At 37.7% G+C, this 18,355-nt stretch overlaps 1 protein-coding gene across 1 annotated transcript; it reads right to left on the reverse strand.

Moving 5' to 3' along the window:
• Positions 1 to 15,465: 15,465 nt before the first annotated feature.
• On the reverse strand, positions 15,466 to 18,237 carry M430DRAFT_17513 (hypothetical protein; the record flags this gene model as incomplete). The annotated part of the gene is made up of 3 exons (XM_024863690.1): positions 15,466 to 16,983; positions 17,037 to 17,350; positions 17,400 to 18,237. 3 exons carry the CDS (start codon positions 18,235 to 18,237, stop codon positions 15,466 to 15,468), a joined length of 2,670 nt encoding a protein of 889 aa, XP_024722094.1.
• Between the last annotated feature and the right edge of the window lie 118 nt (positions 18,238 to 18,355).

Raw genomic sequence — 18,355 nt, forward strand, 5'->3', positions numbered from 1 at the left:
AAACGGGGACAATGCCCGCGGTGCACCGTGTAGCAGTGTAGGATAGGCGTCTGAGGGGCCAGTCGACGGGGCCGTCTGGTGGTCGTCGTATGGGAGTTGGGACAATGATTTGAATTCCCGCTCTCCACAGGCCACAGCCCTAAGTTGAAGTAATTCAAATCATCCCATGCCGCACTGCACTAGCTTTGCGGAGGGACGAAGCGGCGCACTGATTGGAGAGCGCGGCTGGACGAGACGTTCAGGCGGGAGACTGTTCCCTGACCGCCCCTCTCTGCGCTCGAGTTGGGCGCCGTCATTCGTTGCGCCGCCATGTTGGTTCAGAGAGGAGTTGCCGCGATATCTGATCATGCAATGCGATGCACCGAACTGCAATGCATTGAACTGCAACGCAATGCAACGCAGCACAGGGGGGGTCGATGGTCACGTGATGCGCCCCGTGTCGATCCCGTGTAAGGGGGTTGAGTCGAGGTCTTCTCACGATGCGCCTCGATCTCTAAGCAACTTGGCAAGTGAGAGTGCGGCACAAATCATCGCTCTATTCGAGTCAAGCATGCACCAATGCACGATGTGGGACGAGGAGTCGAGGACCCTCGACTGAGAAAGCGACAAGTTCTGGTTGTCAACGATGGAGGGGCTTCTGAGACAATGAAAGCAATATCTGCACGAGTGTTGGAGCTTGCGGAGGCTCGCCGAGGTACGATACGATCATGAGCAACGACCGAAATGTTTAGAGGCTTCAAGGAACTGCCTAACTCTCTTATTCTTTCCAGTATTGTCTCTGCATGTCAACCCATCCCAACCCAACGCCTCGGGTCCCCAGCCTTCTCTTCTCTTCCTTTCGAGCAGATTCGCAAGCCATCGTTACTTCTCTCCACTGCTTTCTCACTTGTTCCCATTCCAATACATTGGATCATTCTTTCCCATTGTCGACAGCCCTCTTTGAGAGTTTCAAAGAAGCTAGCGGAATAGCCCCACCGGTCCTCTTGAAATAGACACTCGCAGTTGCAGTCCTCTGTTTATGAATGCCCAAGAGATGCATCATCTCAACCTTATGCGTTGTCAACTCCTCTTCACGGAAGCGATCCGAAGCTCGACTTGCCTGTTCTTGCTCTGGCGAGACTTGCTCCTTTACTTGGTCATGCTCAATAATCAAATCCCGTTTGGAAACTGTAGCGGTGAGTTGTCTTCTCCGCTTCTGTTCCCATTTGCACCTGCATTCCCGTTTCCGCGAGTCTGGGGCAGGTGCCAAGAACAGGATTTGTCTTCCATCTCTTGATGGCTTTGCCAGTGTGGTTATGAATTTAGTAAAGTCTTCCTTACTCACCTAGCACCATTGACACGTCCTGCTCCATCCTCCTCAACTCCTTCGTCCTATGTTCTTGCACCATCCTTTGTTCGTCCACTATCAGTTCTGTTCCTCACGCTCTTCCTCCCTTTGCCTCTCATATTCCAGAACCCGAGGAATCCTCGTCCCACGCGGGGCTTGAGACAGAAGACGCTGTGGACAGGAAGATTTGTCGGGCCGGATACACATGATAACGGCATCGATTGTTGCACACACCGGTTGATTTATCGAATTGGCATAACAGGGCCTTCTGTCAACCTACCAGATCAAATTGTCGCATTAGTGCTCGCCCTTTCGTCATACATGGACCCTGCCTTTGCCGTTCCGACTTCTTGTGTGATAGTTGCAAGAATCATATACAACAGAACGGAGTCGAGTATTTGTGGTCCCTTGGTGGGTGAGTAGAAACCAAGACGCAGAGATGATACGGAGAAGGCTTTGAATTTAAGATGCAAAACGTGGGAGCTATGACTTTTGGCGAATCTGAAGAGGTTGGTGAAAGTTACGCAGCAAACACCTCTTGATCCGAGATCTATTTCTCTGCTTTATTCTTCACTTCCAGGTACACCCCCACCTTTGAACTGGTGCCATCTGTCTTTTCTGGAGATAGAGTTCTCCCATCCCTTATTATTCCATCTCCAAAAATTGACTGATTCCAGAAGAGATCCGAACCCCCCCACCCCCAAACAAAAAAGGGGATCAAAAGGGTTACATGCCTCTACCGAAAGCTTCGTAGTAACTACCTTACCTAACCCCCTTCCAAAACTTAAGTTTTATCTCCCTGCCACCAATACACAACCTATCTCTTCTCTTCTCGTCTCATCTCATGCTGAACATGTTTCACTAGCGAGCACATTTACTTATTCATTCCCACTTTCTCTCCATACACCGTAGCATAGCAGGAAATGAAGAATAAAAAAAAGGAGGTCTCTTCTTGAATATATACAATAATAGTAATTTTTCTTGCTCTGTTAAATACTTTAAACGAGTACTATGAAGGTTTTACCTTATATAATTGACATGTGGCTCAACAAAAGGAAAAGTACAAGCAAAAACCCCGATACTGTATACAAATCAACTCCACATAATCCCGCTATGTGTATTCGGGGCCCTACCCGGTAGGTATATAGAAAGAAACTATAGGATTAGATACCTAAGTACTGATAAACATGCCTAAGGAGGGGAGAAGGAGGGGGGTTGGGGAGGAACGTTGTCGTTGGTTTTAGCAAGAGGAATTTAGCGAGGTTTTCGCCTGCTTGGATGCGCTAAACTTAATTCTTTATTTGAGCTACTAGAAATAAGGGGGGGGAGATGCGGGTTCTTGTCTATAGTAAGGTAGGTAGGTATATATATGATGACTTGTGAGACTTTACTGCTATGCCTAATGAATGATTTTGTGATTATGTGGGGTAATGTAAGGTAAGGTGATATATATATATATATAATGTTACACGGGATATTCGATCTATCGTCGTATCGCAGGAACCAATAAATTAAATTGACTAAGTAAAGTAATCATACAGAGTGCCTGTATAGTAATAGTAAACAACTAACTTTTTGGCAGGTTGCTAACCCCGATTAGGTTAGACTAGGGCCTCTAGAGCATCCTAGTCCCGTGACTACTAACCCTACGTGATAAGGCTATAACGTCTTATCTACCTAAATTCAGCCTAAACTCTATACCGCCTACTGTTCTACTAAGTAAGATACTAAAAGAGGAAATAGAAATAGTAGACCGGTAAGATTCTGCCGCCCTATTACTATAAAGGGAAATAGAAATAGTAAACCGGTAAGATTCTGCTACTTTTAATACTAAAAGAGGAAATAAAAATAAGGAAACGTCCTAATTAGGTAATTAGGATAGCTATAGTATACAGATTTAATAGCTTTAAGAACTTAGTGTGTTTTAGCCCCTTTAGAGCCTTAGTAAGTCCGTTAGCCGCTATATCCTCTATACGCTTAAACTAAACCTCTATTTTGCCTAGCGCGACTTACTCTTAAATATAGTAGTGCTACACGTCGATATACTTAGTTCTCTAGTAAATAACTAGGTTATCTATTAGCGCTAAGGATCCTTAGTTATTACTATATATTTAGATCGTTTTAGTATCTTTAGAGTTGACTCCTAACTTATAGAACAGCTACCTTAGCTAAGTAGCCTCTCTTATAGCGTTTAATAACCCGTAGTATTTGGTTTCTATAGAGAAGAGTACTACTACTTATAGCTGTTTTAATCTAAAGGATATCGCGCTACTATAGTAGTTAAATAAATACCTAATAGTTAATCTTTGCGTTTCTATATAACTAGTGTAGTCCGAATCGCTATATCTATATAGTCCTTCTAACGCTCCTTTACTTATCTTGTATATAATTCCTAAGTTAGGCGTACCTTTTAGGTAACGTAACGCGTGTTTTATAGCGCTTATATAGTTAGTAGAAGGATTTGTAAGATAGCGTAACAATACAGACATTAAATAGTATAGATCTAGCTATATTTACGTTAATAGATATATAAGGGAACTAACGATCTACTAATATAGCTTAACCTAATCTACTATAGCGTGTTCTAGGTTTAAAACTATAAGCTTTACGTAAGCTAGATCTAATAGTGTTTTAGAGGCTTTATAGTTACTTATCTTAAAGCGTTTTAGTACCTTATTAACGTAAGCGTCTTATATAAGGGATATAATCCTGTTAGCCTTGTTCCTAACGATCTTAACGCTTATAAAGTAGTAGTAGAGGCCTAAGTCCTTTATCTTAAACGCGCTTTATAAGGCTACTTTTAGATTAGTTAGCTCTTTCCTCTTTAGGCTAACTAGAAGAAAGTCGTCTATATAAGTTATAACAATTAATCTACTATTAGGGTATTAATATATATAATCGTCGGCTATTAAGGGCTTAAAGCCTAGCTTAATAAGTACTTAACGTAGCTTTAGCTACTATAACTATAGAGCCTACTTTAAACTATACAAAGCCTTGTTAAGCTTATAGACATAAGTATTATCTTTACTAGAGCTAGTTAGAAGTTCTATATATATATCCTTATTAGCTTCCTTATTTAGAAAGGCTATAACGTAGTCTATTTGTTCTGTCTCTTAGTCTTTCTTAGCTACTAGGGCTAGGATTACCTTCTAAGTTATACTTTTAGCTACCCTAGCGTAAGTCTAATCGTAATTACGCCTATAACGTTACTTATATCCTTTAACTACCTAACAGGCCTTATAGCGTACTACTAAACTATTAACGCTAGTTTTCTTCTTAAACACCTACTTACTACCTAAAACCTTAGTGCCCTTTTAAAGGCTTAATCTCTTGACTAGACTTTACGTATTGTTCTTTACAAGTAAGTCGAGTTCGTTCTATATAGCCTCTTTCTACTACTTAGACTTAACGCTACTAACTGTTAGGTACGCTAACACGTAAGACTACAATGGCTTAAAAATTAAGTACAGGGTAACTACGTGCTACGACTGAGGTAATAGTAGGCATTAAGGAGTATAAGAATAGAGGGCAGGAGAAGGGAAAAAAGGGGGGTTTAGAGATTAGTCTATAGTTAAAGTAGTGATATACCTTTAAATATACTACGACTGTCTATTAACTCTTACCTCTTCTACTCTATAGAAATATACCTAACATTCTGATCTCTTTCTTTTACTAAAAGGTTATAGACTATTAAAGTAAGAAGTAATAATATAGACACGACAAATAAACCTTAACAAGACGTAGGCCTCTTCTTAAGTAACTCTTTAGAATACCTCTTTATAGGCAGATAGTAGTAAACCTAGTACGACACCCTAAATGTTAATAGAAATCCTTTCCTTAAGTAAGACCGAGTTAAACGAGAGGATTGCCTAAGTAAGGGTAAAGTAGCGCCTTAAGCAAAAGCGAGACTACCTTATAGTGCTTAAGAAGGGAGAGGCTCTCTTAATAAACCTATACGAATTTAATAACCCTCCTAAAGTAGAATAGCCCTTCTAGTAAACTTATGTTAAAGAAACAAGGAAGAGCTATTATAACACCCCTTTTATTCTACTAAAAAACAAGACATATACTAGTATTACGACCTTCTTATTTAACTAGAAAACAGAGTTTAATACCTATCTAGAGAGTTATCTAATAAATACTAAACGCGTCGGCGTTATAGCGACAGTACTAAAGGATTATATTAAAGAGTACTAGAAGTCTTTTATTTTCTTAGAAAAAGACAGATTAGTTCTTAATATAACTTAGGAAGAAATAAAGGTATAGCTCTTTTATAGTATTACGGATAAGGGTACTCGCTCTCTTAAAGTAGTGTTAAAACTCTAAATATTAACTTAAAACTAAAACAAGACCTTTAGGAATTTCCTTTAATAGTATAACTCCTTAGTTATTAAACTCGGCTATGCCCTCCTAAAGATGTTCTATATCTACCTTCTTATTAATTGTTTAAAGCCTGAGTTAAGGGCCTATATAGTAAGTAGTAAGGTCTTAGATACCTTTAAGGTAGTTAAGGTAGTAGTGTTAAGAGAGGAAACTCTTATTTAGACAGGGCAACAAGAAGGCTCTTATAGAGCCCCTTTAACACTATACTATACTAGGAAAGGCTCCTCTTATAATCTAAAGACCTTATCTACGCTAGTAAACACGTAAGGGGCATCTAGTAGCTAAACTTTAAACACGTAAGGAGACTCTCTTAGTGTCGTAAAAACCCTTTTAGTAAGTAAGGTATAAGGTAACTACTACTAATACTAGTAGCCCGGTCATTAGGCAAATTCGTGCCTACTATACAAATACTCTATATATAGTTAATCTAGGCATACTTACGCTTAGTACCCTAATAGGGCTAGTACTTTAGGCGCTAATACTACGCTAGTAGCCTACTACGTTACGCCTAAACAATAAGAAGAGAGGCGACCCTTAATAAGTATTTAGGTAGAGATGTATATTAGGGGTAGCTAGGTAGCTATACTAGCCCTACTAGACTTAGGAGTAGAAGTTAACCTTATCTACCTACGACTATTAGGACAAGAGGTACTATAGTAACTTAATAATTACATTATAGTGTCCTTACTATTCTAGAAAACAACGACAAGCTTTAGGTTATATAATCTGTTTGTTAAGGCCTAAGATAACTACTTAATAGTAAGGCGACATTAAGGTAGATTTGTTATTACTAACATTAGGGACTTAGATATTATACTTAGATTCCTATAGCTAGAGGCTATAGACCTAATCGTTTTATAAAAGACCTAGACGTTTATATACCTTACGTCGTCTTTAATAGTTAGGCTATATATAATAAAGAAAGAAATTAAGAAGGTAATAAAAGAAGCTTAATTTGTAATTATAGCGATAGTATAACTAATTATAGTCGACCCGGAATCCTTAGGTAAGGAGAGACTATAAGAGGAACTATAAGAAGACAGTAAGGCCGTAGCGACCTTATCTAGTAAGTACTAACAATTTACAGACGTCTTTTCTAAGGAAAGGGCTAGATTACTACTTATAATTAATAGCCTTACTTATATAATAGACCTTAAAGGAGACGTAGTACTACTATATAGCCGAATCTACCTACTTGTAGAGGTTAAGCTAAGTGTCTTACGCGAATATTTAGACAACGCCCTAGTAAAAGGATAGATCTGTCTAAGTAAGAGCCTTACTAGTACTCTAATACTATTTGTTCTAAAGAAAAGAAGAAAGCTACGACTCTACGTTAACTACTAGGCGTTAAATAGTATAACTAGAAAGAACTAAGCCCTTATTCTATTAATTAGAGAGATCCTTAATTAGCTATCGTAAGCCCGCGTCTATACTAAGCTTAACTTACGTAAAGTGTACTATCGAGTTTATATTAAGGCTAGTAATAAGTAGAAAACGGCTTTCTAGTACTAATACAGCTACTTTAAATACTGTGTTATGCCTTTTAGGCTAGTAAACGTACTAGCGACCTTCTAGTCCTTTATTAACAAAGTACTAAGAAATCTTATTAATAATATTTATATTGTATATCTTGATAATATTCTTATCTACTCTATAAATAAAGAAGAGTACATATAGTATGTTTACTACGTTCTTAAACGTCTCTAATAATATAACCTTTACGCTAACCTCTTAAAGTATAAGTTTAATGTAAAGTAAGTAGGTTTCTTAGGATACGTTATCGACCTATAAGGAGTTTGTATTAAACCTAAGCGTGTCTCTATAATCTAAGAATAGCTTATTCTTATAATTATAAAGGACATTCGTGTCTTTTTAGGGTTTACTAGGTTCTATAGGCGCTTTATTAAGAATTATTTAAAGATTACTGTACTACTAACGAATCTCCTTTAAGGCGACGCCGCTAGTACTGTTATACTAAGTTCTAAAGCCCTAAAAGCCTTCTATAAGCTACGACTAGTCTTTATAAAGGCCCCTTTCTTACGTTACTACAACCCTAAACTACTTACGTATATAGAAACAGATATATCTGCCTATACTATTAGTACTGTCCTTTTATAGCTATAAGAAGGCTACTAGTACCTTATTACGTTTATTTCTAGAAAGCTAAAGGGGCTAGAGCTACGCTATAATACCCTTAACGCTAAGTTAATAGCTATTGTTAAGGCTTTTAGGTTATAGAGGCTGTACTTAGTATATATATAAAGTTTAGTATCGGTTTTAATAGATTACCTAAACTACTATTACCTCTTTACAAAGCTAAAGTTGTTATAGTAGTAAGCTAGATAGCTAGAGGAACTTTCTGTCTTTAACTTTAAGATTAAATATAAGAAGAGTACCTAAAACCTTGCTAATAGGTTATTATAGTAGCCTGACTTACAAGATCCTAATAAGTAATTAGAGGTATAACAAGCTCTCTTAGTAACTTTCCTTAACAAATTCCGGGTAAACGTAGTTACCTTAGAAGCTATTAGTCTTACTATAAGGCTCGTTTAAAACAAAGCTTCTATTCTTTCTATTCTTCTAATTTCTTCTGTTCCTTTAATTCTTTTTATTTCTTTTAAAGGTCTAGCGACCTCCTTAACGTATACTGTCTTAGCAGAATCGCTCTAGCGTAAGAGGCTAGACTTACGCTAGCTAGTAGACTAAGGCGATCGTAAGTCTTAGAGACCTTACGCTTTTATTACTAGAGTATTAAGTCACGAATTAAACACTCTTATACCGGTAGAGAACTTTACTTAAAGTCGGGCTAGTAAGAGTAATAGCTAGGTAACAGTAACGTTAATATTACTACTATTACTATTAAAAGCCTTTTGTAATACGTAGTAAAGAGACGCCTTTATTACTAATAAAGAGTAAAAGAAGTAGTAAGGTAGCTAAGACACTACTAGGTCCTTATAGACATTCGAGGATAATACGCTACTATAGTATTATAGACGTATATATATACCTAATGATCTAGGCTTATACAAGGAGTTACTAAAGCTTTTTTATAACGTACCTACTATAAGGTACTAGAGAGTTAGTAAAACAAAGAAAAGGCTTTCCTAATCCTTCTTTTAGCTAAGTCTTAATAAAGACGTCTACTATTACATTTTTACCTACACTATCTATTAAAGAATAAAGGCAAGGACTTATCTACTATATAGCGAGTTAGCCCTACTCCTTATTCCTTTTAAACCTTAGTAAGAGATCTTACTTAACTTTATTACGTAGCTATCTTACTCTTATAATATAGTAGGCAAACTATATAATTTAATACTTATTATTATAGACTAATTTACAAAATTTTCCTTATATATTCTAATAACTAATCGTCTTACTAGCGACAGGCTAGCGTCTCTCCTAATATACTACATTATACGACAATTCGGAATTCTAGATAGTATTATCTTAGACTAAGGCTCTCTCTTTATAAGTAAATTCTAGAGTAGTTTCTACTAGTACCTAGCGACATTATAGTAACTTAGTACCGCTTATTACCTACAAACAGACAAGCAGACAGAATAGTAAAACTAAGCTGTTAAGCATTACCTTTAAACTTACTATAGCTTTGTACAAGACAACTAGGTAACTAAGCTAGATCTTACTAAATTTGTATATAATACCTTATAGTACTCTATAATAAACGTAACACTATTGTACGTACTATATAAGTACTAGCTATAAGGTCCTAAGGACATACCCCTAAACCGGTCAAAGCTAGTAAAGGCGCTAGTAGCTAATGTACGAGTAGAGTAGCTATAAAGTAGCTATAAAGAAATTATTATATTCCTTTAGTACTTATAAAAACAGTATAAGAAATAGTATAACTAGAACTAGAAAAAGATTTTATTTAAAAAGAGAGACTAAGTACTCTTATTAACAAAACACCTAAAGTAACGTCGACCCTCTAGAAAATTCGTAGATAAGTACATTAGCCCTTACTAAATTAAAGACGTTATTAGGGACTATAGACTTACTTATAGACTATGCCTCCCTTTGTTAGTATAGCTATATCTTACCTTTCTAATTACAAGCCTAGAACTCTATAGGGTACAAGAAGGCAAAGTCCTTATAAGCTTAATAGACATCCTAGTCTTAGACAAAGAAACATTTAAAGTAAAAGCTATTCTTAACTATAAAGGCCTGTAAAGAAACAGACTCTATCTTATAAAATAAAAAGAGTATAACGACTTAGAAAACTCGTAGGAACTATAACAGAACCTTAACGATAGCCTACTTTTATATAAATACAAACAAACACATTAAGATAATCGTTAGAAAGGCATAATGTTACTAGTGTAGTTGCGGCGACATAAGTACAACTTCTGTATTTATTATATAAAAACTTAGAAACCTAAGTATCTTAAAAAAAAAAAAAAAAACACTAAACTACCCTTCTACTAGTAAATACCCTTTAAAGCTCTACTAACTTTATTATTATATATCTTAGAAAAAGGAAAAAGAAAAAAAATCTAAAGTACGATCTTACTTATTAAAGACGCTTTAACCCTTAGTCGTCTATTATTTGTTCTTATTACTATCTTTTCTACTATTATTTTCTTTATTATTATCCTCTATAGTATCTACTACTACTTTATCCTTTACTTTCTCGCTTTCTTTAGATCTCTGTAATTCGTACACGTACTACCTTTAAGTTAGTAGCGACTTAGTATTAGGGTAAAGGATACTTATAACTTTCTTAAAATAAGACACGTACTTTTTAAAGATAGTAACATAGTCTTACTATACTTAGATTACCTCTTCTATAAGCTAATTACAATAGTCCGCCTCTATATTTGTAGTCGCGACAAACTTATTACAAAGCTCTAACTAATAGGTAATTTTTACTAGATAACCTAACTTCTGCTCTACGCGCTCCTCCCTATCTACTTTATTACTATAAAGCCTCTTTTCTACTAATATTATAGTCTAAGACTTTAAATGTTAAAGGCTCTTCTTTACTAAAGTTTAGGTAGCCTAAATTATAGCCTGTTTATATTAGCTTTAACTTTACTATAAACAATAGACTACCTTACCTTATCCTTTTTTGTAATTACTTTTTAAAGTTTGATTCCTCTAGCTTAGAGAGTTAAAATAACTTAGTAATGTTAACAAAGCTACGACATAAGAGCGTCGCTCTAAGAGGGGTTATACTTACAAAAATATACTCTTTCTTTAGATTTTTGTAATAGACGTACTTTACTAACGCGGCTACTACGCTATTAGGCCGTTACTCTTTACTAGAAAGGAATACTTATAGTCGTTATCCTTGTACTTTAGTAGGGTACCCTATAGGTCTTATAAAGCCATTTAGTTTAAGTATCGCTTATAAGCTACTAAACGCTTTGTTAGTACTATGTTGTCGTTAATAGTTTAAAAGAGGTACGTTAAAAGTTCGTTAAAAGAGTTGTAAGAGAAGGGGGGCGTAGTAGCGTTATATTTGTATAAGGTAAAAAGAAGAAAAAGAGGCAACAAACTAGTAAAAACGAGTCTTTATATACCTCTTAGCGCTATAAGGGACAGACTAAGTAAAGAGGGACAAAAGAGGTGTTTTTCTATATTTACTTAAAAAATACGATTACAGGTAATATAGTTTAATCCCTATAGCTACCTACTATTAGTGTACTATTAACCTTCTAGTAAGGGGTAATAAAGGATTTCTAAAAGTAGCAAAAGGGTAAGGAATACTAGCGCGCCTAGGTAATACGGTTTATATTACGTATTAGGGGTCTTATAACTATCTAGCGACTTACTAGTACTTTACTATAATATGTCTTTACTAAAAGTAAATACAAGAGGCACGCTAGGTAGAGATCTAAAAGTACGATATATAATAGAAATCTTGTAGTTTAGCTATACGCCTCTACTATACTATAAAGTCGCTACTATTCTTTTTTTCTTAACACTACTAGTTATATAGTTATATAGTTATATATTTACTTACTAATTTATTCTTATACATTTATTCCTGTTTCTAAGGAGGTATTAGCCTACCCTAGCCTCCTTATAATCTAACGGCTACCTATAAGCTTCTAAGGATAGAAGCTAAAAAGGGGGGATACTATGTTAGGTACGTTAATATATAAGACTATAATAGCTTAGAAATCAAGTATAGGGTAACTACGTACTATAACTAAGGTAATAGTAGGCATTAAGGAGCATAAGAATAGAGGGCAGGAGAGGGGAAAGAAAGAGGGTTTAGAGATTAGTCTATAGTTAAAGTAGCGATATACCTTCGAATATACTACGACTGTCTATCGACTCTTACCTCTTTTACTCTATAGAAATACACCTGACACTAACTGCCTTCTTGTATGTAATTAGGACGTTTTCTAGATCGTCTTTAACTACAGTCTAGTAAGTAGCGTAGAACGCTATAGCTATAGCGGAATAAGCTAATTACTATACCCTCTGTTTAGTATTATCCCTTGTATCCTCCTTAGTTATATAACGTAATTAGGATTAAGTTATTTAGGCAGTTTTAAGGTTAATAGAACGTATAGAGTCTTAAGCTTAAGCTAGAGCTTAAGCTAGAGCTAGAGTTACCTTTAGCTTGTTCTTTAAACCTTTTAGGCGCCCTCGGCCGCGCTTAATAGCTACTAAATCAGGTAAGGCAGTAGTCGACTAATCTTAGATCTGTTCTATAGTAGAGTTAGTATTAGCTAGTAGATTAACATTAGTAGTAGTAAGGGGCGGTTTCTTAGCTATTTTAGCTACTTTAGCTAGATCTTAATCTTTAGCTAGCTTCTAATCTTTAGCTTTATCTTTGCCTTTAGCGTTTGTTAAATCTATAAGTAGATTAGTTAGTAGGCACGGTTTAGTTAGTAGTAACTATATCTTATTATCTAATACTTTTAATACAAAACCTCTTTTGTTAAATCTTACGTTTAATAATCTAACGATCTTATAAGCTCTTAAGGGTACGTAATAACAGTATATTTAGTAGCCTTTAAAACTAAGAAAGATCCCTTTTTTAGCGTACTTATCGAACTTTCCTAACTTAACCTATCTCTAATCTAGGATATAAATATATACCTTATAGCCAAGTACTTATAGGTAGGCTACAGACAGCTTGTTGTCTTGATTTAAGTATAGCTAATCTATAAAGGCTTAATATAGGGTTTTGCCCTTAATAGCTAACGTAGCTATTCTATTAACAACATAAATTATCCCTTTTAGTAACTCTAGCTATAGCTCTTTAAGGACGTTCTAGTTAATTATAGTAGATCGTAGCTATCTAGCTATAATCTTGTTTACGATCTTAGACACGCCTAGTTACTTAAGGGTATATAGTATAGTCTCTTTAACTTAAATCTCCTTTACCTTATAGACGCTAGTTAACGTAATACTACTATATTCGTTACTACTGTTAACTATTAATATAAGGATCTTAAAGGGGGCAAACTAACGCTCTATTATATTAATAAAGCCGAGGATCTTATTATAAGCCTCCTCTTTCTTCTTATAAGGATATCCTTATCTAGTACGCGTAGCTATATCTGTTATAATAGTAGTATAGCGCTTACTATAGAATCTAATTAAGGTAACCTTTACTACGTCTATACTTACCTCTTAGAGTATAATAGTAGGCCGGTATTTAATAGAGCGTCTAACTAAGCGTAGTAGCTTAGATAACTTATAAGGCTTACATAAAACTATAACACTAAGATCTGTATCTATAGGTTTGTCTATAATCTATATACTAGTAGTAATCTCTATAGTTTTTTAGACGTTATTAAAGCCTAAGTACCCTAATCTCTTGTACTATAGTTTAATACCTAGCTTGCCTTATTAAAGAGTAGCTAATAGTACTATAATATAATAGCTAGGCACGTCTAACTATAGATACACCCTTATATCGTCGACCTTATAAAGTATAAGCGTCTCTCCTTCTTTGTCTAGAAGGGCTCTTTTAGTAATAGATCTGCTATAGCGTAAGAGCTTAACTCTTAATAAGAGGTTAATAAGAAAGGTTAGAATAAATAAAACTCTCTCTAGCCGTAGTTCGTAATACTAATCGCCCTCTACCTTAGCCTTTAGAATAATATCGCTATAACTCTCTAGTTAGATTAACCTAGTGCCTGTTAGAACAGGCTATAACTACTTAGTTACCTTAAAACTATAGTAGATCGACTTATCGTTGTATATATAGTAAGTTACCCTTATATTAGGGCACTAATTCCTCTTCTAGAACTCCTTTTAAGTAGCTAACCTAAGTACTACCTTTAACGCCCTTAGGCCTAGCGCGCTATTAATCTACGGCTACTAATTACCTACTATATAAAGTAATATAGCGCCTTATAAAGACTCCTTTTAGTCCTTTCTTTTTAGACGCTTTTCTAAGAACGTAGTCTAATAGTCGTCTTTATCCTTTATAACATAAAGCTTACTATAGTAGTAGTACTACTTTCTCTTAAGCTTCTTCTTATCCTTATCCTTACTCTTACTCTTTCCTTTATCCTTGTTATCTAGCTTACTACTATATAGTAATACTAATAATAGTACTAATCTACTATCCTTTACCTAAGCTTTGTCTCTAATCTCTATAATTAACGTGTTAAGTAATAAGGTACTCTTTTTGCCGCTCTTTTATAGGTTTTAAAGAGATTAGTGTCTCTTAGCCTATTAAGGGAAGGCTTTTGTAAGTCGATTAATAAAGATAATAGCGTACAAGTAGTCGCTCTTAGGCGCTATATCTAGTTAAGTAGCTCGTTTAAGTTAAGTTATAAAAGCGTTAATAAACTTCTCTACATTATTATAATCCTTATACCTAAGTAGCTAGAACTTATCTACTGCTTAGTACTATTAAGTAAACCTTTTACCCTTATAGTAATTAGCTAGCTTAGTCTATATAGCCTCTACTAAGTCTACTTTCGCTATAAGATTAAGTATAAGAACTAACGAGATGTTCTCCTTAATAACCTAGCACGTTACTACGTTACTAGCTCTCTATTTGTTATATTAGTCTTGCTCCTCTTTTATAGCCTTAGTATTACTATATTTAACAGCTTTTAGTATAAGGTAGTTCTTAGATATGTATCTATTAAGTCTATTAGCTTCTAATATGTTAAACACATCTAACTTCTAAGTATAGTAGTTACTCTTACCTTATAGCCTCTTACTACTCGTAAGTACAGTTAATAAGTTAGACATCGTGATTAGTCTAAGGGTTCTATAGATACAGCTATTATCTCCTTCTCTTGACTCTATAATCTAGTCTAGAGCTCTAGTTTGATCTTTGACTAGCGCGCTATAATTAAAAACAGGCCTTACCGCGACAAATCTTATGATCGATAGATAGATCGAATCCGAATTTAGTAATAGAGGAGATCAAATAGTATTACTACTATGTTATACGGGATATTCGATCTATCGTCGTATCGTAGGAACTAATAAATTAAATTGACTAAGTAAAGTAATCATATAGAGTGCCTGTATAGTAATAGTAAACAACTAACTTTTTGGCGGGTTGCTAACCCCGATTAGGTTAGACTAGGGCCTCCGGAGCATCCTAGTCCCGTGACTGCTAACCCCACGTGATAAGGCCAGTGGTTTCTTGTAACATATAATATACAAGTATAATACAGATAGATTTTGAATCCTGACTCCTGATCTAGGTATGCCCCCTCCTATCCTATGCTACTCCTGAAAAATGCATTTTATTTATACAGTACATGCCCAATTATTCAATCGAGTATGCAGTGCGTACTTACTCAAGAAGAAGAAGCTTCTTCTTTATCTTCATCCATAGCATGATCCTCTTCTTCCTCCTCTAGGACAGCAAGTTCCTCATCATCCTCCTCCATCATCTTCCCATCCTGCACCTCCCTAGATGGATCCCTGACATCGACCCTCTTCGAGAAGTACCGCGGGGCTTTCGTCTTCCGACTCGCTTTCCGATCCACCGTCGAGCCTACCATGCGCGCGATCGGTACCAGACTCGGGACTTTTCGCACGACGTTGCTTTCTACTTCGCCTGTTGCCAGCGCGTCGGCGAGCCGGTACGCTGTGTCTATAAAAGCAGCTTCCGTATCGTCCTGTCCGAATCGTTTCGTGCGGATGGGGCGTAGGCGGAGCTCGCCGCGGCGACCGCCGGCTTTACCGGCTTCGATGGAGGTGTAGAGGAGCCGCCAGCCTTCGAACTCTAGGACCATGGTCTTGCGGATCTCGAGGCCGGCGAAGAGGTATTCGACATCGTGCAGATCGCCTTCAGCTTCTTCCTTGCCCAGGAGTTCGAGGCCCGGTTCTTGACAGAGATGACGCGCGATGGGGATCGTGAGTTTGGGAGGGGTTTCTAACTTTCCTTGGCTGAGATTCAGGGTTGAATTGTGTAGGAATTCGGTGATTCCGGGAGGATATCGGTTGTGGAGTACTCGGAAGCGGGAAAGAGAGCGTTGCTGGAATCGAAGGTCGACTGCGGAGTCTGGGAGCATGATATCGGAATTCTCAAGGGAGACAACAGCTTGGATGTCTTTGAGCTCTAATTCTTTGGTCTCCTGATTGGTTGCGAAGCGCATCTCGATGGGGGGAAAGGCGGACAACGCTGCTATGCCGATTGGTGTGGTGGATTCCTTGGGGATGAAGAAGGGGTTTGGTTGGAAGCGCATGATGAGTGATTCGAGAGGCTTGCGACGGATGGCTCGTGTGGGCTTGGAGCCGAGAATTGTTGAGAGATTGGGGACGGCGGTTGAGAATGCTCGTCGTACATCTGAGGTTTCGCCCATGGATTGGAGAGCCTTGGCAAAGGGTTTGGAGGGATCTAAATGGCTGTGGATAATGCTTCCTAGAAGAGCAGAAGACTCCGTGTGATAGGTATCCTGCCAATAAGCGTAGCCTTTTGGTTTGTGTTGGGAGTCATCTGTTTCTATCTCGGTTGGCTCCTGTTGCTTTTGGGTGACGGGTTTGGGTTTGTGGTTCAGAGCTTTGTCTTCTTTATCTTCGGAAGTTGTCTCCAAAGACCGTGTCGATTCCGCAGGTTCATCCTGTTCAACCTTCTTTGCAATAGGTGTGGTCCATCTCGTCCACTGACGAAGACGGTCACGCCATATAAGCCCATCAGTTGCGGTATATTCAACAAAAGCTCCATCCGACATTCCTGGAGTTTCTCTGTAACCCAACCAACTTGATACTCTGTTTGAGAAGTCTCTTGAGGTCACAAGGAGACGTATTGCCGTATCAATCCTGTTTCCAGTTGCCGCTTCCGGATTCCGGTCGATGCATGAGATGAGAAGCTATCCTCATTAGCTTAGAATGGGGATGCAGTTTAATGGCTCGATATACATACCCTCTTCTTGCTTAACACCTGGATATCAGTGTTGGTGATATGACCAAGCTCTTTGATGGTTGAATCATCAAAATGGATATCAACCCATTTTGTGAATTGGCGCCAATTATAGCCAGCTGGCTTTAAATCAGTCAGATCGACATATTTACGTCGGATGTTCTTCAATGCCTCCTCAATCTCCTTCACAATCAGTTCGCTCTTGGCTCGGGTAGTTGTGATACGGATTGTACGCTTTGACCGGAATCCATCAATTCTTTCGTTCTCCCCGTCAATATATTCCGCAGCGATTGATCCTAAGACAGGCCTGCTGCCCTCTATTTGAAGCATTAGCATTTATAAGAGCAATGATCTAGGCCGACTTACTTAGCAGAAGATCATAATCCCCTGGCTTCAGTTCAAGCTCAACCTCTCCTATACCTTCTTCCACCTCCGGCAGCGCCAGCTTCCAACACTCCCGGATTAATCTGAGGACCAACCGTTGCTTATTGGTATATGATGCTACAGAATAGCCTCCAGTAGAATCACCATCCAGGTATGTTGTAGACTTGGAAGATTCGGGCATCCATGGTGATATTCGAGGGATCAAGAATCCGACGCTGGGGCTTGATTTCTCTCCACCATTCGCCTCGTTGAAAGATTGGATGTAGCGTGCCAGTTGTGATACAGTGAAGCCCGCTTGCATATCTTGTACAAGTTTGTTGAAGCCATCCCAGTCTTGCGGCTCCTCCCCCTTTTTGGGCCTGAACTGATTGATATTCTCCTCCACCTCCTTTTGTCCCACCAAACCTCTTTCATTATCCAATGCTGCCAGTATATCAATTGATTCCACCGGCTCAACTACTTGGTACTCTTTCGCATAATCGTAAGTAGTGTATTTTGAATCTCTTAAGACGATGACTTCCGCAGGTTCTCCCAGAGCATCAACATCCAAGCGTTCTCGATTCTCACGCTGTCTATTACCAGTATATCCGTAGAGTTTCCCAAGAGGGTGTTGGGAGAGCAGAGGGCGGCCGGTGACCTTTTTTGGCTGGAGAAGGGTCGAGTTGTAGGTGGGCCGCCCTTCTGAATTTCCTCCTGGTGATTGTCGGGGTCCATTCTCAGGATTGGCCGTGGTGGACTGAAAGGCAAGCTGGACTTTCGAGGGCCTTCGCCCTGCCAGACGTAACTGACATCTCAAACATATGTGGGGTCGAGCAATCATGAATGCGACTGACTGCTGGAGCTGATCTTGGTGTTCTCACTGTTATATTTCCTCCGTATGTGAGGCCGAATTTTTTCGAGGTCTATCGTCGGCGCTCGGTTCACTCTTCGCCGACCTT

This window comes from Amorphotheca resinae, assembly GCF_003019875.1.
Source record: "Amorphotheca resinae ATCC 22711 unplaced genomic scaffold M430scaffold_4, whole genome shotgun sequence".
In the NCBI taxonomy this organism is placed as follows: Eukaryota; Fungi; Ascomycota; class Leotiomycetes; order Helotiales; family Amorphothecaceae; genus Amorphotheca; species Amorphotheca resinae.